The sequence below is a fragment of the Microcaecilia unicolor genome, chromosome 8 (assembly GCF_901765095.1).
Source record: "Microcaecilia unicolor chromosome 8, aMicUni1.1, whole genome shotgun sequence".
Classification (NCBI taxonomy): domain Eukaryota; kingdom Metazoa; phylum Chordata; class Amphibia; order Gymnophiona; family Siphonopidae; genus Microcaecilia; species Microcaecilia unicolor.
In genome coordinates, this window is record NC_044038.1 from 188,564,560 (window position 1) to 188,588,284 (window position 23,725).

At 49.8% G+C, this 23,725-nt stretch overlaps 1 protein-coding gene across 2 annotated transcripts in view; it reads left to right on the forward strand.

The window, feature by feature from the left end:
- Positions 1-23,725, forward strand: part of TM9SF4 (transmembrane 9 superfamily member 4) — a 324,536-nt gene that overhangs the window by 281,818 nt on the left and 18,993 nt on the right. For both annotated transcript variants that reach the window (XM_030211308.1, XM_030211309.1), the window contains one exon: positions 824-913. In XM_030211308.1, the coding sequence (XP_030067168.1) occupies positions 824-913 (90 nt within the window). The remainder of the gene's footprint in view (positions 1-823; positions 914-23,725) is intronic.

Sequence of the window (23,725 nt, forward strand, 5' to 3'; positions counted from 1 at the left end):
AGTAGACACCCGGAGCCACATGTGACACCAGCGTCGGAGACCATACCACTGGATGAAGGCCAAGTGGGGCCACAACGGGAGGCAGGGTAGGCACAAGCACCCCTAATGTCCACTGGGGTAAGGGGTGAGGGTAAGAAGGGGGTCGGCTGGGAGGGAAAGTGGTGGGGGGTAAGAATTTTGGTGCATTTGGATCAGTTCACTGTTGTGCTACAATGTCAACATATAATTTTGTTACACCAAGTGGGTACTAGAATGCATTAGGTGTTATCATATGGATCAGTGTATAGTGAACCGATGCTTGGTTTCTATTCTGACAAGGTGTCGACTATGTATTTTAAAAAATTAAATTAAAAAAAACCTTGTCATGCCCTTTTCTTAGGACATGTACTTTATATCAGATATCATGGTCAAACGATTCATGGGGCAATGAAGGGTTAAGTGACAAGGAGCAGCAGTGGGACTCAACCCTAGTTCCTCTGGTTCACAGGCTACTGCACCAACCACTAGGCATTAGTGCATAGTGGGAGGTTGCCATTTTTCTATATGAATTGAGATTGGGATGTTCCTATTGTGGGGTTGATGGGGTATAGGAAGCTTTGAGGATGGATGTGAGTTGAGGCTTGTGATTGGGTTGGTAATGATTATAATCACCTAGTAATAATATGAATGTGTTTTGTTGTAAGCTGCCCAGAGCATAAGATGAGAGAGAAATGTAATTAATAAATATTTCTGTTAGCTAAATAATGATGAGAGCTGGCGAGAGGTCAGTTATATTACAACTAATTATTTGATCTGCCTTTCATCTCTTTATCTATCTTGTCAGGATTATCGTTGGTGGTGGAGAACATTTCTGGTTTCTGGAGGATCAGCTTTCTATGTTTTGATTTATGCCATTTTCTACTTTGTAAACAAGGTATGATTATTACTATTGGGTTTGTTCATTCTTTTCCAGTGTCATACGAATACTGTATCTGAATTCAAGAAAGCTTGGGACAAAATACATAAGATCTGTAAGAGGGAGGAAGGGGTAGTAGATGACATGGACAGGCAGACTGGATAGGCTATATGGTCTTTATCTACCTTCATTTTTCTCTGTTTCTAGGTACATGATTTCATTCAGCCAGTCACGTCATTCCCCTTAAAGCAGTTACAAAGGATTAAAAAATTATAAGACCAATAAACTTTTTAGGGATCAGTACCTAAGAACATCTTCAAATTAGTTTTAAATATAAGTTCAAATAATTGAAGATGATTTATTTTTCACTTTGAAACTGGTTTTATGATCATTTGGTGAAAAACAAACAGAGGAGGATTACATTTTATAACGTTTAACCTTTTGTTAGGAGCAAAAGAAAGTTCACAGAAACCTATCCATAATTCTTATTTGGGACTTTATTGTTGGGCACCATATTTTCAGGCTTGGTGGTACTGTGCTGTGGAGGGACTTCAGTTTCTGACTCGGATTTTCCATGCTCCAAGCCACTGGGGATAGTGAAGAGGCAACATTTTTACAGCTGTTGCAGGGGAGGCAGTCATGGTGTGCAATGGGGCTAAGGTTGTAGAGATTAAAGGAAATTGGGAGGAAATATCAAAATAGGGGGAAATCTTAAGTTAGTTTGAAGCAAAAGCTCATGGTGTCAGGTCGCAGTCCAGATTGAAGCAGGAAGCCCCAAAGAAGCAGGAAGGAAACAATTTAAAAAATGAAAGCCAAATTTTTTTTAAGGCTTTCTGAAAGCTTCTATAGTGTTTCATCAGTCGTAATTCAGGAGGGAGTTCATTCCACGGCATTAGAGCCGAAACAGAAAGCCTGAGCTCTCCACCAGACACATCCTAGACTCTTGAAAGTAGGTACTTTTAACGATCATAACATGATTTGGCACATACCGAACCAATTTTTTTTTTTTAACTTTAAATATTTTTTATTTATGAGCATACACAGCCAACATATATTCAAACAATGAATATACAACCAAAAGCACCACCCGCTCATACCAGCCCACACAGGGGCCTTCATCCTCCCATCCCTCCCTAACCCCCCAACCCCCCCCCCCCCCCCTGCCCTCCCACACCCCTCCCCCAACAACACTACTAATAATAAGACCTCATAAACATATTCTTATACATTCTGTACTTTTACCTGTAAACAATCCCATCCCCCTTTATGCCGCTTTAACCCCTCCCTACGATATGCCGTGAGGCGTTCCATGTGTATAAGTTGACTCAATTTATGCTTCCACTCTCCCAAATTTGGTGGACCTGAATTTTTCCACTGCTGGGCTATTAAACACTTAGCTGCAGCATATCCCCATCTGAGCCCTCTACTAACCTCCCAGGATTCCCTTTCATTATACAAGCCCAACAAACATTCCTTAGGACCACAAACCAACGACTGTCCAGTTATTTTAACCAGTGCTTTCATAACCCCCTGCCAGAACACCACCACCCTCGGACAAGTCCACCAAATATGCATAAATGACCCCTTTTGGGTCCCATGCCTCCAACACAACCCCAGGCTTCCCGGGTACATTTTCTGTAACCTCTCTGGTGTGTAGTACCATCTGGTTAAAACCTTATAAGCATTCTCCTGTACCAATACACACACTGAAGCTTTATACACTTCCCCACAAATGGTCTCCCACTCATGTTCTGAGAATGTATATTGTAAATCTAATTCCCAATCCCCCTGAAAACTAAATGGCCTAGGATCACTGCCCCTGAATAATTTATAAAGCACCAAAATGGGTCTGGGAACTTTTTTCAAATTATCCACAAATTTTCCATGCCTTCCCTCTCCTGTGGATTACCCCCTTGCCAACCCAAAGACCCCACAAAATGTTGAATCTGTAAATACGAGAAGCTATCTCCCTCTGTCAAGCCATACATAGAACTCAATTCTTCAAAACTCTTCACTTTACCCCCATGCAGCACATTACGAAAGCTTATCATCCCCAAGCGCTCCCACCTCCCAAATATAACATTCTCCCTCCCTGCCCCAAATTGTGGCTCCCACCTCAATGAACTTAAAATAGAGACCTGATCCCTCTACCCCCACCTCCTCCTAACTACCTCACACACTCCCCACAAATGTCTCATAAATGGATTCTGAAACTCCCCTATCACCCTTCTTCTCCCTTCCGTAGTCCACAAAAATGAACCCAATGATCTAAAAGGACTATAGGACTGCTCCACCTGACAAACTGACTTATTATGCCCTATTTCCCAATCCAAAATCATCCTCACCTGAGCTGCTAAATAATACACTCAATATTAGGGACCGCTCGACCACCCCTCTCAGAAGCGCCCCACAAAACCCTACCCGCAAGCCTAGGATGCTTACCCTCCCAAATAAATTGTCACCATCTCTTGTAAATGCCTAATCATTTTTTTGCGGGACCTCCAATGGAAGGGTCTCAAACAAAAACAACAACCTTAGCAAGATATTCATCTTTACCACTGCCATCCTCCCCCACCAGGAAATCCACAAACCCTTCCATCTCGACAATTCACCCCTTGTTTGCCCCACCAGCTTCCCATAATTAACACTAAACACCCTACTCAGATCCCTGGGAACCTGGATTCCCAGGTACCTGATATTGTGCTTTGCCCATTTAAAATCAAACCTTTCGGCCAACCTCTGTTCCTCCGCTCCCGATAACGAAACCCCCAATAACTCACTTTTGTCCATATTAACCTTCAAGCCTGCTAAACTCTCAAATTCCCTCAAAATCTCCACTACTTTAGTGAGCGTATGCTCCGGATCCGTCACATACAACAACACATCATCCGCTAACGGGGCAATTCGATGATCCCTCCCTCCAACCCTTATTCCCTGCACCTCTGGATACTGACGTATTATCTCTGCTAAGGGTTCCATGTACAAAGCAAACAGAAGAGGGGACAACGGGCACCCCTGCCTGGTCCCTCGCCCTATTGGGAAAAAGTTTGTATATCCCCCATTAATTCTAATGCGCGCCTTAGGCTGATCATACAAGGCAGCTAGCCATGCACAAAAGACATCTCCCAGGCCCATTCGCTGTAACACCGCCCGCAGAAAATGCCAACTGACCCTATCAAAGGCCTTCTCCGCATCAATCGCCAACAAAACCGTGTCGTCACCCCTCCTTTCAGCCTCCCAAATCAAATGCAGGGTGCGCCTAACATCTCCTACTGCCGCCTGGGGAGAAATCCCGCTTGATCCACATGCACCAATTTTGGAAGTACCCTGGCCAGCCTGTTAGCTAGTACCTTAGCCACTATTTTAGCATCTACATTTAGTAGCGAAATGGGCCTATAAGATCCACACAGCGCCGGATCCTTCCCTAGTTTAGGTAGAACCACCACCCCCGCCTCCGACATAGACTCCGGAAGCTTATCCCCCTCTAGCACTCCATTCCCCACTCTCACCAGCAAGTCCCCCACTTCTCCCACAAAACTTTTGTAGAACCTGGCCGAATATCCATCCAGTCCCGGTGCTTTCCCATTAGGCAACCGCCTAATCACCCCCTGTATATCTCCTAATCAAATAGGCTCCCCTAGGCAAGCCCTCTCCCCCTCCTCTAACTGTTGTAATGAACCATATCCTCCTCCGGAATGCTCTCAGAGGTTCTATATAACTCTGTATAATATTTCAAAAAACATTCCCCAATATCCTTATCAGTATACTTCCATCCCCCCCCCCCCCCCCTCGTCCCTTATTTTCTGTATATGGGAGCGCCCCTTTCGTGCCTTCAAGTATCTAGCCAACAACACACTGGATTTGTTCACAAACTCAAAATACTGTTGTTTGAGTCTGGTTCTCATAAATTCAACCTCCTCCATCTGCAGCTGCTTCAAATCCTCTCTCACTTGTTTAAGTTCCCCCCACAGCGGAGATCACGTGATGCAGTGAGAGGAGGCAGACGTGTTTTCTGCCTCCTGCTCGAGGGTCTCATCCTCAATCCCTTGGAATCGACACTGAAAGACCCAAATTGGCCTGCCCTTTGCTTGGAGTGAAACCTGGTGGAGCGTATGGACAGATATCTCACACCGAAAAGCAGAATGGCTGCAAAAACAGCAAAAAAAAGGGGCAGACAGAGCCAAAGTTGCAGAGGATAAGATGGCGGACCAGGGACAGGCCCCGCAGCTTACCTGTACCGAGGCGGCAATAACAGAACTGACTAACGCGGTGGTGCTTGCTTTAGAACCGCGCCTGCAACGCTTGTCGGAGCAGCTGACCGGTATTTCACAAATCACGACTGAATTGGCCCGGCGGATGGGAGAATTAGAGTGCCACGTGTCCGATCTGGAAGATGGCGCCCAGGGGAATAACGCGGAACTGACAAGACTCTAGGAGCTGGTAGCGGAGCAACAAAACAAGTTAGAGGACCTGGAAAACAGGTCTCGTCGAGATAATCTTCGATTCCTGGGCATTCCTGAGACTGTACCGGAGATATCCCTACGCCGGGTAATGGAGAGCTGGATGAGCCCGATGGTGGCGAGGGATGAAGAGACGGACCCGGTCAAACTCGAGCGTGCACATCGCCTGGGAGCGGCTCGAGTCGGTGAAAGGCGCCCTAGAACAGTAATAGCGAAGTTCCTCAACTCGGCTCAGAAAGACGCATTCCTTCAGTATTATCACCAGCATAAGGAGGACGTTTGCTACGAGGGAGCCCAGGTGCAGGTCTATCAAGACTACTCCGCGGCACTTGCGGTGAAGCGCCGCCGGTTCTCCGAGGTCTGCACTCGTTTGATTGAGAGGAAATACAAGTTTCAAGTTCGTTATCCTGCGGTGTTAAAGATTTGGCACAACGGTCAGTGGCGCTCGCATGAGACACTGGAGAGTGCGACGGCCTGGCTCAATGGAGTCCCGGAGCAACAAGATGCAGGAAAGTGAGCTAGGAGAGGACGTAACAGTGATCGTATTATAGAAGCTGAGCGTATCGCCCTGAGGAGTTGGTAATGACGAGGAAGGACTTGTACTTGGACATTTCTGAGGCACTGTCTTTCTGAGTTCTTTTTTACTGTACCATAAGGGTTTCTTGGGGGGGGGGCGGGTACGTAGGAGGTGAGTGTGTGTCTGATAGTGTGTAAAGTTAAGTGTGAAGTGTGTAGTGCGTTCTGATCGGTGGGGTGAGAAGAGGTGGTGTATGAAAGAGTGAGGTGTGAGGGGATAATAAAGGGAGAGTTCTGTAATATAGGCAGTGGGAATGTTGGGAGAGCTGAGGGTTGTGTGAGATGAGCGGATGAGGGTGCCTTAAACTTTCAGGCATGGCCAATGGGCACGAATTGGTTATGAGTGAGGATGGGACTCCTGGTATCATTGCATGATCACAGACAGGCTTCTCTGTGGCTACATGGAGAAGAATGGTTCTCAGAGGTGTAGGGGTGGGGTTGGGAAAGGGGGGGTGGGGGGTTGGACTGTGGGAGGGGGGAAGGGCAGTTGGGTCTCTTGTATTCCATGGTGTCCGATGGGGATTCTAGTGTTGTGTGCTGGTGGGGTAAGAGAGATTTGTGTAAGAGGTGTCAGGGTTTTGGGCTCTGGGGCGAAGGCTGGGCGCCCGGGAGTTCTGGACCCTCAGAGAGTTTGGGTCTTTGTTAGAGTGAAGATCCAAGATCCTGGCTAAGCTACCGTTGCCTAGAATAATATCCTGGAATGTGTGTGGCATCACTTCTCCTATCAAACGCACAAAACTTTTAGCGGCTCTCCAGCGTCACAATGTCTCCCTGGCCTGTCTACAAGAAACTAAATTATCTGATGTAGAACATTTAAAGTTAAAACAGCGATGGGTGGGGGACTGCTTCTTTGCGTCAGCCAAAGGTAAAAAGGGGGGAGTGGCAGTGTTGGTGCACAAGAGCTTACAATGCAACGTCAAGGTGGTGGCACGCGATGGGAATGGGCGTTACATTTTATTGAGGATGAATGTTATGGGGCAGGACTTCTATCTATTAAATGTTTATGGACCCAATTTGTATGACCACTCGTTCTTCCAACACCTGGTGCGCCTAGGGATACAACACGCATCAGCGCCTTGGGTAGTGGTGGGCGATTTTAACCAGGTGCTGGATGCCCTTCAGGATCGCTCGGCCCAGACCCCGGGGACGGTAATGGGAGGGGGGAAAGGTTTACCTTGTGTCAGGCCCTAAATTTGGTAGACCCGTGGCGGCTGTGTAATCCTAGTGCCCGAGACTATACCCATTTGTCGCGAGCACACGGCACTCGGTCCAGATTGGATTACATATTGGTGTTGGCCCCTCTGTTTCCGCAGGTGGTACGATCGGAAATTGGTCCGATGGAGGTCTAGGACCACGCAATAATTTGGGTGGACGTGGACCTGGGTGAGGGAAGGCTGAGAGAGCGATTATGGAGATTCCCGTCATACTTGGTAGAAGATGACAATTTTAAGGAGTATTTGCAGAAAAAGTGGTCGCTCTTTGCTGATGCGAATGTTTCCCACACTTCGGATGCTAGATTATATTGGGACACTGCCAAGGCTGTGTTGCGTGGGGACATAATAGCATATATGTGTGCGCGTTCGAAGCGACTCTCACAGGGTCTGGTTCGGTTGGAGCGGGTATATCAGAAAGCGAAGCGAGCACATCTGGCGGCCCCCTCGGTGCGGAGTTGGGAGCGGATGTTATTGGCCCTGGCGGCACTGAATGCCCTGATCCATGAACGTACCAAGAAATACCTTTTTTACCGCTCTTTTAGGTTTCATCGCTTTGGGAACAAATCGGGCAGGTTGTTGGCACGGCTTGTGAAAACCTGGGGGGGCAATCTGTTTGTTCCGTCATTAACAGCACCAGATGGGCGACGGGAGACTCAGACGTCGAAGATAGCGAAGTTGTTTCATGACTATTATGCTGCTTTGTACGCATCGCCAGCCCCTCAAGAGGGGCCCTCAATGAGAGATTACTTGGAGAGTTCGGGTATTCCCCGCCTCTCGGCTTCCGTTGTAGCTCAGTTAGATGCCCCTCTGAGGGGGACAGAGATTCAGCGGGTGGTCAAGGCGTTAAAAAGGGGCACGGCGCCTGGGCCTGATGGATATGTGTCTGAGTTTTACCAATGTATGTTCCCACAAATTACAGGCCCGTTGCTTGACTATTTTGAAGCGTCATTGCTCCAGGGTTCCTTTCCCAGGTATTCGAACGATGCCCTGATTACCTTGATACCTAAGCCAGGCAGGCCGGCAGACCTGCCGGGTTCCTACAGTCCGATCTCACTGATAAACGTAGATTTGAAGATCTTAGCCAGGGTCCTAGCCGATAGATTAGCTCCACACATACCAGTGCTGATTGGGGAAGGGCAGGTGGGCTTTGTCCGAGGGCGACACTCCTCACTGAATGTAAGGAAAGAGTGTCTTGCTATAGCCTGGAGCCAGGTAGTCAAAGAGCCTCTTCTTCTAGTCAGCCTAGACGCGGAGAAAGCATTTGATAAGGTGCACTGGGATTATCTGTTTGCAGTTAGACTTTATTGGGATCACGGGTTGGTTTAGAAAGGCGGTAGAAGCGCTTTATGAAAAGCCTAGTGCGTCTTTAGTGGTGAATGGAATGTGCACCGCCTCCTTTGAAGTGTGTTGTGGAACCCGGCAGGGCTGCCCCCTGTCCCCTCTGTTGTTTCTTTTATACCTGGAGCCATTGTTGCGATCCATCCAAGGCGACCCAGATGTTTGCGGTGTGGACTTCTTGTCGTTCTCAATGAAAACATTAGCTTTTGCGGATGATATTTTAGTGGCCTTGACGAAGCCGCAAAGATCGGTTCCTGCCCTTCTTAGTGAAATCAAAGAGGTCAGCTATTTTTCCGGTTTTACCCTTAACTTACAAAAATCAGTAGCGTTCCCAATTCAAGACCACATACGGGACCGGTGGGAGGGAGAGTTTCCATTGTCCTGGACATCGGGTCCACTTAAATATTTAGGGGAGTGGATCTCAGGGGATTTAACCCAGCTTTATGAGTTGAATGTTGAGCCATTGCGAGAAAGTACGAGGGCTTCTTTAAGGGTGTGGCAGTCTTTGCCGTTATCAGCTTTGGGCAGGGTGGCACTATTTAATATGGTGTTAATGCCCAAATGGACCTATATTTTGCAAATGGTGCCGATACTGCTCAATTGGAAGGATGAACGGCTGGTGACCCGGCTGGTGTCACGCTACATTTGGCAAGGTAAGCGAGCGCGGATGGCAGCGTTGCAACTTTATCGGCCAAAGAGCCAGGGGGGCTGGGGATTATTGAACATCAAATTATTGTCAGTAGCTGGAAATATGAGGCATATCTCTGACTGGTTCAGAGGTACGAGTTATTTCACCCTGTCGCAGGAGGAACAGTTGTTGTTGAGGCCGATGCATTTTAGCGCGTGGTTACTCGCACGGGTGCCGGTCATTGGGGCCCTATGCGTCTTTGTTTTTACCATTGCGACGGGCGTGGACATGGGTGTGTCGCTTTTTTGGGCTGTCAAGACTCTCTCCTTTGTTGCCCCTGCAGGGCAATCCAGATTTTCCTCCGGGCTCGACTTCAGCCCAATTTGTGGCCTGGAGAGGCAGGGGTGCGCACTATTTACATCAGTTATATACAGAGGATGGCGAGAGGAGGACGTTGGATGATTGGAGACTGGAATTTGGGACGGTGACGGGAGATTCTTTTGCTTGGCTTCAGTTACAGCATTATGTCCGGTCGATTCCGTCCGCTTCTCTGTCCTCTGCGGTGTGGGAAAAGCTGCTTGAATTATTTGCCTCGGATGCGCAATCGGCAGTCCCCCTAAAATACTATCATTTATGTCTGCGGGGTCAGCTGGGTGAAGTAGATTATGAAAAGCTGGCAACTAAATGGAACAATGAGTTACCCCTGAGGCTTCGGGGGGAGCAACTAAAGACTTATGTATTGAATATTCCCAGGGTAACGGAGAATGTGACGCTGAGAGAAACCCTTTACAAGTTTGTAATGCGAATGTATTTTTCACCGCACAGGGCAATGATGGCAGCCATGCGTACAGATGATGCCTGTGCCAGGTGTGCCTACTCCCCGGTGGGCCTTGGAGACATGTTCTGGCAATGCCCGAGCGTAATAGAGTTTTGGAGGCGAGTGGCGGGGCATGTGTCGGCTTTCTAGGGAGTGGCTTGGACGCCACATGCATCCCAGTTATTTGATCTATTTCAAATAGCGGCCCCAGGGGTAGTGGGGCTCAAGCCCTTCCTAAAGCGGGTGGTGCTCATGGGTAAGAAAGTAATACTTCATCAATGGATAGTGGCGGAACCCCCAACTTTCCAGCAATGGAGATCCAGGATGATTTGTTTGTGCGCGCTGGAGCGCAGGGGGGTGGGTGACCTGGCATCGGTCAGAGGAGAAGATTTTTGTCGGAGGTGGGCACCTTTTTGGGACTCATTGACCCCGGTAGCGCGCAGTAGAGTTCTGAATTGCTGATCGGTACACCATGGAAACATGGGGGGGGGGGGGGGGGGGGGAGGGGGCTAGGGTGGTTTGAAGGGAGAGAGTTTAGAAGTGTAGGGTTTGGTTCGAGATCCACTAGTTGATAGTGTCTGTTGGCCTCTCTTTAGCTGCCTCACACTTTGTTAGCCAAAGGTAACTGGAAGGTTGATGTTTGGAGATATTTATAAGGGTTTGACATTGACAGCGGTCCGGATGTGCACTTAGAAAACTGGGATTAATGAGCAGTGGCTCATATTTGTTTGAGATGTTGATCATTTACTGGGGGCCATAAGAGAACAGGCCCTAAGTGAGCGCTGAAGTCAGTTGGAGTCACTGCCAGACTTGGAGGGTATCCCAGAGGCTGAGTGCTGTAAAATCAAGCAGACTTACACAAGAAATGTTATATTGTTAAATGTTGACCAGGGGGAAGGAAGGGGATGGGAGGGGAGTAACTCAGGGGGGGAAATGTTACGATGGTGTTGAACTTGTTGACCTTGATTGTTTATTGGAATAAGTTTTTGATGCTTTGCCATGATGTAAGTGTTGTGTTTTGCAATTACCATCAATAAAAAAGATTTAAAAATAAGTTCCCCCCACAGCCTGGCTCCCAGATTGCATTTATGTTGCTTTTCAGTGTGCAGCAATCGCTGTGTCAACTGCAATGATCGTTGTCCCCGCTCCCACTTCCTGCGAGCCCCCCATTTTATCAAGACCCCCCTCACCACTACCTTCAGTGCATCCCATAATATACCATCTGATACCTCCCCTGTATCATTAAATTGCCTATAGTCTTGAATGGTGCATCTAATGTCCTCCCGGATGATCTCGTCCCCCAACAAAGTCTCATTCAATCTCCAGCTTCCCTTACAACCCCCCCTCCCCCCTTCAGTTTAACCCACGTTGGCGCATGATCTGAAACGCTAATTGTTTCTATTTGCGCCGCCTCCACCCCATGCCAATCATTACGAGATATCCAAATCCCATCTATCCTGGAGTAGGTCTGTGCTGCATGGGAGTAGAAAGTATAATTCCTCTGTGTCCCATGGAAAAGCCTCCAATAGTCCACCACCCCCAAGTTTCGCATAAACCGCCTCAACGCCCCTCTCCCAGGCCTGCTCTGCCTCCCTCCACCCTTTGAATGATCCAATCGCGCATCCGGCGCCAGATTGAAATCCCCCCCCCCCCCCCCCCACACTATCACCTGACCTCCGCCCCCCACAAATCCCATTAGGTCCTCCCCCAGCTTACTAAAGAAATCCTTCTGATTCAATGTCATTTCTTTACCCTGCAACCACACTCTAACCGCTATACAGCGCCCTTCTTTATCTTGGAACACTTGCTTTGAGACAAACCCACAATTATGTTGAATCAAAATGGCCACCGCACCCATCTTCTTGGGCCCCACCCCTTGATGTACCACCACCTCTCTATACTGTTTGCGTTGTAACAAATGTGTATCCCTCGGCCTCAAGTGAGTTTCCTGTAAAAATGTAATACTCCACTGCAACCTACCCAACTCCTTAAACACCCTACTCTGTTTCCCCCTGTTATTCAATCCATTCACATTCTATGTTCCCAACACCAAAAACTCCCCCTTCCCCCAACCTTCACTCCCCCTCCCCTCTCCCCCCCAACCCCTCTCCCTGCCCCTGTCTTCCCCTGAAATCCCCACCTTCCCCCCCCCTCGCCCAACCCATCCCCCCCTACCCTCCCTCCTACTTCCGCTAATCTGCCCGTTCGCAGATCAGCCATATCCAAGAAAGTGACTCACCCCTCCAGGGCTTTTCCCATGCTTTCAACCATTATATCTTTTATCCCCCACCTGTCCCTCCCCTTCCCCCTTCCCCCTCAGAAGACCTTCCCTAAAGCAGCTGCCCATCCCCCTTAACTCCACTCCCCCTCCCATAACTAACTCCCCTCTGCTTTCCACTCTTCCTCTCCCTACCCAAATCACAACAAGTCCTCCCTCCCTTCAGTCAATACAACGTCCAGCCCTCTGTAACAAGAGCCTGCCATCCTCAAATCCTCTCCACTCTACTGGCAGACATTGCACTGGCCTCTTCCGCTGTCAGCTCCTGGACTTTCACCCTCCATTACTCTTGAACCCTTCTACGCTCTTTGGCCTTCTCTCGCTCCTCCACCGGAACTGGGACCTCCCTGCATCCCAATGCCCGCAAGGCCAACCATGCTTCTTCTGGGGTCTGCACCTTGTGCGACTTGCCCTGCACAGTTAACCACATGGCAAAGGGGAAAAGCCATCTATATCTTATCCCCTTAGATCTCATAAACTGGGTGACCTCTCTAAAGGACCTGCGCTTCTGCAAAGTTGTCCAGACCAGATCTTGAAACACTCCAATCTTGCAGTTCTTCCACTTGATCTCCCCCATCTGTTTCGCCCTGGTCAGTATCCTCTCTTTCAAAGGAAAATCCGCAAAGCATACCACAATGTCTCTTGGATTAGAATCCCGGCGTGGCCCTGCCACTCTATGCGCCCTCTGGATATTGAATTCCTGCCTTGCACCTTTTCCCTCAGGGTGCAGTATGTACCCACACAGCTCAGCTGGCAAAGATATCTAGTTCAGGGATTTTATTTATTTATTTATTTATTTATTTATTTATTGCACTTGTATTCCACATTTTCTCACCTCTTTGCAGGCTCAATCCCTTTGAAGTGCAGATTATTCCTGCGGGACCTATTTTCCAGGTCCTCCAACTGATCCTTCACCCTTTGCCAGTCTCCTCCTCTTTTTGAAATCTGCTTTTAACTTCTCCTACATCTTTCTTAAGACTTTCCACTTCCTCCTCCATTTCTCCAACCCTGGAGCCCAAGTCCCTCAGTTCTGCACGGAAATCCCTCATAGCAACCTGAATGTCCCTCCGGACCCCTGCAATCTCTGCCTTTAGGTCTTTAAACCATTTCTCCATTTCCTTGCCTGCCGTGTCTTCCCCCACAGGCTCTCTCTCCACCATATGCATCTCTCCTTTGCTGAACCTTGCCTCCTCCCTTCCACCTGCGCTCTCCTTCAACCTGCGCTCCACTGATTGTTGCACTGCCTCCACAGCTCCCAGCACCTCCATCACGCTTACTCCTTCCTCCTGATCGTGTTCCAATGCACACTCCGCTCCCGCACTGCTCAGAGGCTCCGCCATCTTGGCCATGCGTCCCCCCCGTATTCCGCTCCACCTCCAGCCCTCGGCTCAGCTCCGGCTCCACTGTCTCCTTCCTGGAACTCCCGTCTTGCTGATTCCGCCTCTCCGCACTCCCCGTGCTCCGTTCTGCCTGAGCCTCCACCATCTAATCTGCTCTCCGCTCCAGCACCGCCACCTTCTCCGCCACTTTCCGTCCTGGAGTGGCCGTAAATTTAAATTTTTTGAGCCCCTTTTTCGCGGGCATGGTATGGCCGGTATCCGCTCACTTTTCCTCCCTCCGGACAGCGTTTTCACCAAGTATTTTCGCCCTTTTAATCAGCGCCCTGATGGAGCTTCGATCTCAAGCTGCCATCGTGTCTCATGACATCACTTCCTCACCAAACCAATTTCTTGGATAAATATTGTGGTGCATCTCCACATAGGGCCTTGGCCTCCATAGGTAACCAATGCAATGTGTCTATAACAGCAATTTTGCTGAAGATCATTGAGGGACTGAGAAAATCCATCTGGCTGTCACATTCTGAGCAACTCAGTGTACCAATCTCAGGCAAAACCAAGTACATGGCATTCTCTGAGAACAAACAGGCCACTTAATACTCGCATATGGATGATGTTATCTATGTCGCCTGGTGCGGAACACTTTACTAGCATATATAACTTTTAAGAGCCATGCATAAGCATTCCCATTGCGCATGCACAAGTGCCTTCCCACCAGCCGCAAGAGCACAGGACAAGCAGTCTCTTCTCATCTGCCGTGAGGAGACATCCGCTGCCTGCGGCTCCTCACAACGTCTGGTGCGTGACAAACTTTTTGAGCATTTTTTTTTTGTCTTCCCTTTTTATCCTGCTTCTTTTTGTTTTTTCCTTTGGGGGGTTTATCTCTTCCTGTAGTGTCTTCCTCCTCCGTTTGGAACAGTCTTCTGCATGCATATCCTCCCATCCCTCTCGAGAGGAAGACTTTGCTGAATCCACTACTACTACTTAACACTTCTAAAGCGCTACTAGGGTTACGCAGCACTGTACAGTTTAACAAAGAAGGACAGTCCCTGCTCAAAGAAGCTTACAATCTAATGGACAAAATGTGCGGTCAATCAAATTGGGGCAGTCTAAATTTCCTGAATAGAGGTAAAATGGTTAGGTGCTGAAGGCGACATTGAAGAGGTAGGCTTTGAGCAAGGATTTGAAGATGGGCAGGGAGAGGGCTTGGCGTTTGGGCTCAGGGAGTTTGTTCCAAGCATGGGGTGAGGCGAGGCAGAAAGGGCAGAGCCTGGAGTTGGCGGTGGTGGAGAAGGGTACTAAAAGGAGGGATTTGTCCTGTGAACGGAGGTTTCGGGTAGGAGCGTAAGGGGAGATAAGGGTAGAGAGGTAATGAGGGGCTGCAGATTGAGTGCATTTGTAGGTTCATAAGAGAATCTTGAATTGTATGCGGTACCTGATCGGAAGCCAGTGAAGTGACTTGAGGAGAGGGGTGATATGAGCATATCGGTCTAGGCGGAAGATAAGACGCGCAGCAGAGTTCTGAACGGATTGAAGGGGGGATAGATGGTTAAGTGGGAGGCCAGTGAGGAGTAGGTTGCAGTAGTCAAGGCGCGAGGTAATGAGAGAGTGGATGAGAGTATGGGTGGTGTGCTCAGAGAGGAAAGGGTGAATTCTGCTGATGTTATAGAGAAAGAAGCGACAGGTCTTGGCTGTCTGCTGGAAATGAGCAGAGAAGGAGAGAGAGGAGTCGAAGATGACTCCGAGGTTGCGGGCAGATGAAACGGGGAGGATGAGGGTGCCATCGACTGAGATAGAGAGTGGAGGGAGAGGAGAAGTGGGTTTGGGTGGAAAGACAATAAGCTCTGTCTTGGCCATGTTCAGTTTCAGGTGGCGGTTGGACATCCAGGCAGCAATGTCGGATAAGCAGGCCGATACTTTGGCCTGGGTTTCCGCAGTGATGTCTGGTGTAGAGAGATAAAGCTGGGTGTCGTCAGCATAGAGATGATATTGGAAACCATAAGATCAGCGAGCCCAGGGTAGAGGTGTAGAGTGAAAAAAGAAGGGGTCCAAGGACAGATCCCTGAGGAACTCTCCCGCTTACAGAGAGCGGGATGGGGATGGAGGAAGATCCATGAGAGTGTACTCTGAAGGTACGGTGGGAGAGATGAGAGGAGAACCAGGAGAGGACAGAGCCTGGAACCCAAAAGAGGACAGTGCAGCAGATTATGATTGACAGTGTCAAAAGCGGTGGATAGGTCAAGGAGGATGAGGATGGAGTAGTGACCTTTGGATTTGGCAAGGAACAGGTCATTACAGACTTTAGTGAGTGCCGTTTCTGTCAAGTGTAGAGGGCGAAAACCGGATTGAAGCGGATCGAGGATGGCATGAGAGGAGAGAAAATCAAGGCAGTGGCTGTGAACAGCACGTTCAAGTATCTTGGAGAGGAAGGGTAGGAGGGAGATGGGGGCGGTAGTTGGAGGGACAGGTAGGGGTCTGGTGATGGTTTTTTGAGGAGTGGTGTGACTACAGCATGCTTGAAGATGTCGAGGACAGTTACAGTGGAGAGGGAGAGGTTGAGGATATGACAGATGGCGGGGGTGACAGTAGGAGAGATGGTGTTAAGTAAGTTGGTGGGGATGGGGTCAGAAGAACAGGTGGTGCATTTCGAGGAGGAAAGAAGGTGGGCGTTTTTCTCTTCGGTGATATTAGGAAAAGAGGAGAAGGAGGGCTGGGTTGGTTGGTTGAGGGAGTGGGTTAAAGGGTGAGGAGGAGGAGGTGGTTTGGTAGTGAATTCTAGGCTGATCTGTACCTTATCACGGAAGTAGTCAGCCAGTGATTGAGGAGAGAGTGAGGGGGGGGTGGGAGCGGAGGGCACTTTGAGGAGGGAGTTAAGCGTGGCGAAGAGACGACGAGGGTTGGAGCTGAGGGAATTAGTTAATTGGGTGTAATAGTCCTGTTTGGCAAGGAATAGGGAGGACTGGAAGGAGGATAGCATGAATTTGTAATGAATGAAGGTATGGGTGCGAGATTTCCTCCAGAGGCATTCAGCAGATCGGGCGCAGGAGCGAAGGTATCAGACGCAAGGGGTCAGCCAGGGCTGGGGATTAGTACGCCTTGTGGGATGGGAGATGGATGGTGCAAGGGTGTCCAGAGCAGATGAGAGAGTGGCATTGTAAGCAGAGACAGCCTTGTCGACAGACTCGGAGGACATGATGGAGGGGAGGAGATTAGAGATGCTAGAGGATATGATGGGAGGGTCGACGGCCTGGAGATTCCTGAAAGTAGTGGTTAGTGTAGGGCGGGACTGAGGGGGAGGGTGATGAAGTGTGAAGGTGATCAGGTGATGATCTGAGAGAGGAAGAGCTGAGGCGCAGAAGTTGGAGGGTGAGCAGGTAGAGGAGAGGACGAGGTCAAGACAATGGCCAGTTTGGTGAGTAGGGGTGGTGGAGCTCAGCTGGAGGTTGAAGGAGGATGTCAGAGTGAGGAACTGAGAAGAGTCGGATGGGTCGTCAGCGTGTATGTTAAAGTCTCCAAGAATGAGGGATGGAGATGAGGGTTCAAGAAAAACGGAGAGCCATGCATCGAAGTTGGTAAGGAAGGAGGGGAGGGACTTATCAGGGGGGGCAGTAAATGACTGCAACTCTGAGTGGCAGCGGGTAGAATAGACGGATGGAGTGAACTTCAAAGGATGAGAAGCAGTGAGACTGCGGTAGGGGGAGGGGTTGAAAACTACAGGTGGGCGAATGTAGTAACCTGACACCTCCGCAGCCGACTGGGCGGGGAGTGTGGGAGAAAAGATAACCTCCATGGCATAGGGCCGCAACTGAGGCAGAGTCGTCAGGGATGAGCCAGGTTTCAATTAGGGCGAGCAGTTGGAGAGAACGGGAGATGAAGAGATCATGGGTGAAGCAAAGTTTGTTGCAGACAGAGCGGGCATTCCACAGGGCACACGAGAAGGGGGAGGGAAGAGGGGGGGGAGGAGGGGAATAGAAATGAGATTGGAGACATCCCAGAATCGATTGCATGGGGAGGACAGGTGTGGGGGACCTGGATTGGGATTGATGTCTCCGGCGGATAGCAGGAGGAGGAGCAAGAGAGTGCGGAGGAGGGTGGGGGAGGTAGGGTGACGAAGGCGACGAAGACGGGATGAGCTTAGGAGGAAAGGGGATGGGCTAATGGCAGGAAGTAAATGTTGAAGGTTGAGAGCTAGGAGGGAGGGGGAGGAACCATGATGCTGTTTGCTACTTATTGGCCCAGGTAGACCTGGTTCCATCTTCTGAAGTTGTCCTCTGAAGAACCTTGGAGATTGGCATTTTCCAACTCTCATCACATAGAACAAGGGATCTCTTTTGCATCCCATCCTTCAGTCCCTGGCCTTCACGCCTGGATGTTTGAGAGCATAGAATTTGCTTCCTTGTATCTTCCTGAGAGAGTCTCCCAAGGTCTTGCTGGCTTCCAGGAAAGATTCCACTAAGAGGTGATACTCTTTCAAATGGAGGTTTGGTGTGAGGGCAGGGCCATAAATCCTATTTCTTGACCTAATCAGACCCTGCTTGAATAACTTACACACCTTTCTGAATCTGGTCTCAAGACCAACTCTGTAAGGGTTCACCTCAATGCAATTAGTGCTTGCCATCACCATGTGGAAGATAGGCCCATCTCTGGACAGCCTCTAGTTGTTCGCTTCCTGAGAGGTTTGCTTTTGACAAAGTTCCCTATCAAATCTGCGCCTGTGTCATGGGACCTCAACATTGTAGTCACCCAGCTGATGAAAGCTCCTTTTGAGCTGCTGGATTCCTGTTACCTGAAGTACTTGACCTGGAAGGCCTTATTTTTGGTGGCTGTTACTTTAGGTCGCAGAGTCAGTGAACTTCAGGCCCTAGTAGCATATCCACTAAATTTCATCATAACAGAATAGTTCTCCACACGCACCCTAAGTTGCTGCTTAAGGTTATGTCGGAGTTCCATCTAAACCAGTCCATCGTTCTTCCAACAATCTTTCCAAAACCTCATGCCCATCCTGGTGGAAGTGCACTGCACACCTTGGAGTGCAAGCGAGCAGTGGCCTTTTACTTGGAGCAGACTAGTCCCTACAAACAGTCCACCCAGCTTTTTGTTTCTTTTATTTATTTATTTTATTTATTGCATTTGTATCCCACATTTTCCCACCTCTTTGCAGGCTCAATGTGGCTTACAATACATCATGGATAGTGGAAATATAATAGAAAAATAGGCATTTAGTGTTACAGAAAATATTTGGTAACATGATAATGATAAGACATGATAGTAGTATGACAAGCAGATATTATAAGACGTTTCTAACTTCGTGTGGAGATTTATATATATTCACATTGGTTGATCTTTGTGGTAAGCCTTGCTGAAGAGATGGGGTAGAGAGGTAAATTTGGGAGTCATCAGCGTAGAGATGGTATTGAAAGCCATGGGATGATAGAGAGCCAAGGGAAGAAGTGCAGATGGAGAACAGAAGAGGACCGAGAACAGAACCCTGAGGTACACTGATTGGTAGAGGGATAGAAGTGGAAGAGGAACCACCAGAGTGTACACTAAAGGTGCGAAGCGAGAGGTAGGAGGAGAACCAGGAAAGAACTGAGCCCTGGAATCCAAATGAAGACAGCGTGTCAAGAAGTAGGCTGTGATCGAGAAGGATGAGGATAGATTCAGGTTAGTTGAGGCGTTTAGGCATCAGCAACGAGGGTTAATAAAAAAAAAAAAAACGTTTTTAAAAGGCGGCTATTTTGGCCGTTCTTGTGGCAGTCCAGAGATAAAACATCTTCAAGGGCGTTCTTGCCTTAGGCGGTTTTGCCTATTAGTCTGTCAGAGCACAAAGCAACTGTTCGTTTTTATTGTGTTCACGGCCATTATGTCTAAGCCGGCGAGGTGTCGGTTTTGCACGAAGCGCTGCGTTGAAGTGAAAGGTGGCCAATGTAAATTTTGTGGGGAGCCTACGTTGTCAGTGCTCTTGCCCCCCGTGCTTTCCTCTGAGTCGGCGGAGGTGTTGGGTGGCGATTTGACCGCATATTTTGGCTGCGCATTCCGTACCGGCGCCGGGGACCCATGTGTGGCGGGAAGCGCACCTAGTTTAGCCGCGGATCATGCGATGGACCTGCCACCTCAGGAGTGAGGGGGGTCCATCGCAGAGACTGGGGAAGTGTTGTTGGGGCTTCAGCAGCGTTGGGGGGGAGGGGTCTGGCTTCCCCCCTGAGTTTGTTTGGTCTCTGTATAATGCCTGGAGAGCTGGCCCCTCTCAGGCTGTTTGTGCCCCGGAGGCTGCTAGCTCAGTGGGAGTTAAGCGTCCGCGGGTGGATATTTCGGAGCCTATGGAAATACTTTCTCTGCCTGGGTCGGAAGTTTGGAGTGACCCAGAAGAGAAGGATCTCTTAGAGGTGTCTGAGGATCAGGATGGGCTAAGGCCTGGGGAAGATTCTTCAGTGGTTCGCATTTTTCATAAGAAGGAGTTAGAGCTCATTGATCAGGTGATCTCTACTTTGAAGTTTGCTCCGGCGGCCACTCCCTCTGCGGAGGGACCCCAGGTAGATCCCTTAGTTAAGGGGATTCGGAGAGCCTCCCGTTCCTTTCCCATGAATTCAGACGTTAGGGGCATGGTTTTTCAGGAATGGTCTGTGCCGGAGGCTGCTTGTAAGGTGTCTAGGGCTATGGCGCAGCTGTATCCCTTGCCTCCGGAAGATTTGGCCCTGCTGAAACCACCTACTGTGGATGCGGTGTTTACGGCGGTTACTAAGGCTACGGCCATTCGGTGGATGGCGGAACAGCCTTACAGGATCCTCAGGATAGGAAGCTAGAGTCCTTTCTGAAGCGCAGCTTTGATTTGTCGGCTTTGGCCTTGCAAGCTTTTGTGTGTGGGGGCTTGGTAGCCAGAGCTTGTTTCCGTTGGGCGGAGAAGCTCTTGAATGAGCCTGCGTTAGGACTGGTTTGGTTCAGGACCTGGCCAAATTGGAGATGGGGTCTTCGTTTTTGGCAGACACCCTTTATGATTGGCTAAGGGCTTCGGCTAAGAATATGGCTCTGGCGGTGATGGCTCGCAGGGCTCTTTGGCTTAGGAGCTGGGTGGCAGATGCGGCCTCTAAAGCAAAGTTGTGTTCTCTACCTTTCAAAGGTTCTATGTTGTTAGGAGAGGACTTGGATAAACTGATGAGTGGTCTTGGGGATACCAAAGTCTCACGGTTGCCGGAGTTACGGCCTAAGGCGGCTAGTTGAGGTGGTTCGGCTAGAGGTCGGTTTAAGGACGCGATGCGGTACAGGCCGGGCAAATTTGTGTCTGCTTCTAAAAGCCGGTTTTTCCAGCGGACGCAGTCCTTTCGAGGGGGTCGTCGAGGAGGTCGGGACTACTCCGGAGGTGCCGGAAATGGTAATAAGTCCTCCTTATGAAGGTGTGCGGGTCCAGCCTCTGGTGAAGGTCGGGGCGCGACTTCGTCTGTTTTATCAGGGGTGGACCCAAATTACTTCAGATCAGTGGGTGCTGGAGGTCGTTCGCGGCGGTTATGCGCTCGAGTTCGAGCACCCGCTGCCGAATCTGTTTCTTCCCTCTCCTTGTCACTCTCAAGTCAAGTTAAAGGCTATTCAAGAGACTCTGGGTTGCTTAATCCAGTTGGGAGCTGTGGTACCCGTTCCTCGGCACGAGCAAGGAATGGGTTGTTGTTCCATTTACTTTGTGGTGCCGAAGAAGGAGGACCAGTTTCGACCCATTTTAGATCTTAAGAGGGTCAATGGGGCGCTCAAGGTGCCATCCTTCCGCATGGAGACTCTGCGCTCTGTCATAGTGGCTGTTCGTCAGGGAGAATTTCTCACGTCACTGGATCTCACGGAAGCGTATCTGCACATGCCGATTCGAGAGGCCCATCAGCGTTTCCTTCGTTTTGCTGTTTTAGGGAGGCACTTTCAGTTCTGTGCTCTGCCTTTTGGTCTGGCAACAGCTCCATGCACCTTCTCCAAGATAATGGTGCTGGTAGCAGCGGCTTTGCGGAGGCGGGGAATTCTGGTGCATCCATATCTGGACGACTGGTTGATCCGGGCGAAGTCTCGGGCTCACAGTGTGGCGGCGACGGCTCAGGTGGTCGTGTTTCTGGAATCGCTCGGATGGGTAGTGAATGCAGTGAAAAGTCAGTTGATCCCATCGCAGAGTCTGGAGTACTTGGGAGTGCGGTTCGACACGGCAGTGGGTCGTGTTTTTCTGCCGGATTCTCGGATCACCTCTCTTCAGCAGCAGGTCCGGCTGTTAATGTCCGTTCAGAGTCCGACGGTTCGAATGTACCTTCGGGTTCTGGGCCTCATGGCAGCGACAATAGAGGTAGTACCATGGGCCAGGACGCATATGCGTCAGCTTCAGGCGGCTCTGTTGTCCCGGTGGTCTCAGGTACACAGTTTGGAGTTGCGGTTGCCATTGAGGGGGGCTCCTTGGCGCAGTCTCCAGTGGTGGCTGTGCTCGGCCCATCTGAAAAAGGGCATGCCGTTGGAACCTCCTCCGTGGATGATTCTGGTAACGGATGCCAGTCTGCTGGGCTGGGGAGCTCAGTGTCTCGGTCGGTCCGCGCAGGGGCGGTGGTCTACAGAGGAAGCTCAGTGGTCTATCAACCAGTTGGAGACAAGGGCGATTCGGCTAGCTCTGTTGGCGTTTCGCTCAAGTGTGGTCGGAAAGGCGGTAAGAGTCATGTCCGACAACGCGACAGCGGTAGCGTATGTGAACCGGCAGGGCGGTACAAAGAGTGCGTGGTTGGCAATTGAGACAGCTCTGCTCATGAGTTGGGCAGAAAGGCATCTAGTGCAGATTTTGGTGGCGCACGTGGCCAGGGTGGACAACGTGAACGCAGATTTTCTAAGCAGACACATGTTGGACCCCGGAGAATGGTTTCTGCACCGGTTGGTGTTCGACCAGATAGTTCTAAAGTGAGGAATGCCAGTAGTGGATCTCATGGCGTCGGCACAGAATGCTCAGGTTCCTCGGTATTTCAGTCGGCGTCGGGATCCACGAGCGGAAGGGATCGATGCGTTGGTCCTTCCGTGGCCTCAGCGGGTATTGCTGTACGTGTTTCCCCTGTGGCCCTTGATAGGTCGAGTCCTAGAGAGGGTAGATTGTCATGCGGGTCCGATGTTGGTGGCTCCGAATTGGCCGCGTCAGCCATGGTTCAGGGATCTGATGCGCTTGTTAGAAGGCGAGCCTCTGCGGCTGGGGGGCTCGGTGCTGTTGTGTCAGGGTTCAATTGTCATGCTGGATCCGGCTCGGTTCTCTCTTATGGTGTGGCCCTTGAGAAGGAAGGGGTTTTCCCCTCAGGTGATTCAGACGATGCTGCAGTCTCGCAAACGTTCGACGTCTTTGGCCTATGTGCGTGTGTGGCGCATATTTGAAGATTGGTGTGGGGACCGAGCGTGCGTCCCTTCGACAGCTTCTGTGTCGTGCATTTTAGATTTCTTGCAGGATGGTTTTGAGAAGGGCCTTTCATTGTCATCTTTGAAGGTGCAGCTGGCTGCTTTGGCGTGTTTTCGGGGTAAGGTGCAGGGCAGGTCGGTTGCGTCTTCCTCGGATGTCTGTTTTTTGATGGGGGTGAAGTTGCTTCGTCCTCAGCGGCCAGTAGTTCCTCAGTGGGATCTTAATATCGTTCTTGACTCTGGCGGGTTCTCCTTTTGAGCCCTTTGAGTCTTGTTCGATAAAAGACCTTACTATGAAGGTGGTCTTTTTGGTAGCTATATCGTTGGCTCGCCGGATTTCGGAACTTCAGGCTCTTTCATGTAGGCCTCCGTTTCTGTGGTTTTCTAAGAAAAAGGTTTCGCTGCGTCCAGTGCCTTCATTTTTGTTTAAGGTGGTATCCTCCTTTCATGTCAATCAGGTGATTTCGTTGCCAGTCTTGGGGGACCGGACGGAGGATGCTTCTCAGCATCGTTTGGCAAAATTGGATGTGCGCAGAGTGTTGAAGGTTTACTTGCGCAGGTCGGAGGAATTCAGGTCTTCGGACAGGTTATTTGTCCTTCATGGGGGGCCCAAGAAGGGAGCGGCTGCTTCTAAGGCATCTATTACTACTACTACTATTTAACATTTCTAAAGCGCTACCAGGGTTACGCAGCGCTGTACAATCTAACAAAGGACAGTCCCTGCTCAAAGGAGCTTACAATCTAAAGGACAAAAAAGTGCAGTCAATCAAATTGGGGGCAGTCTAGATTTCCTGGATA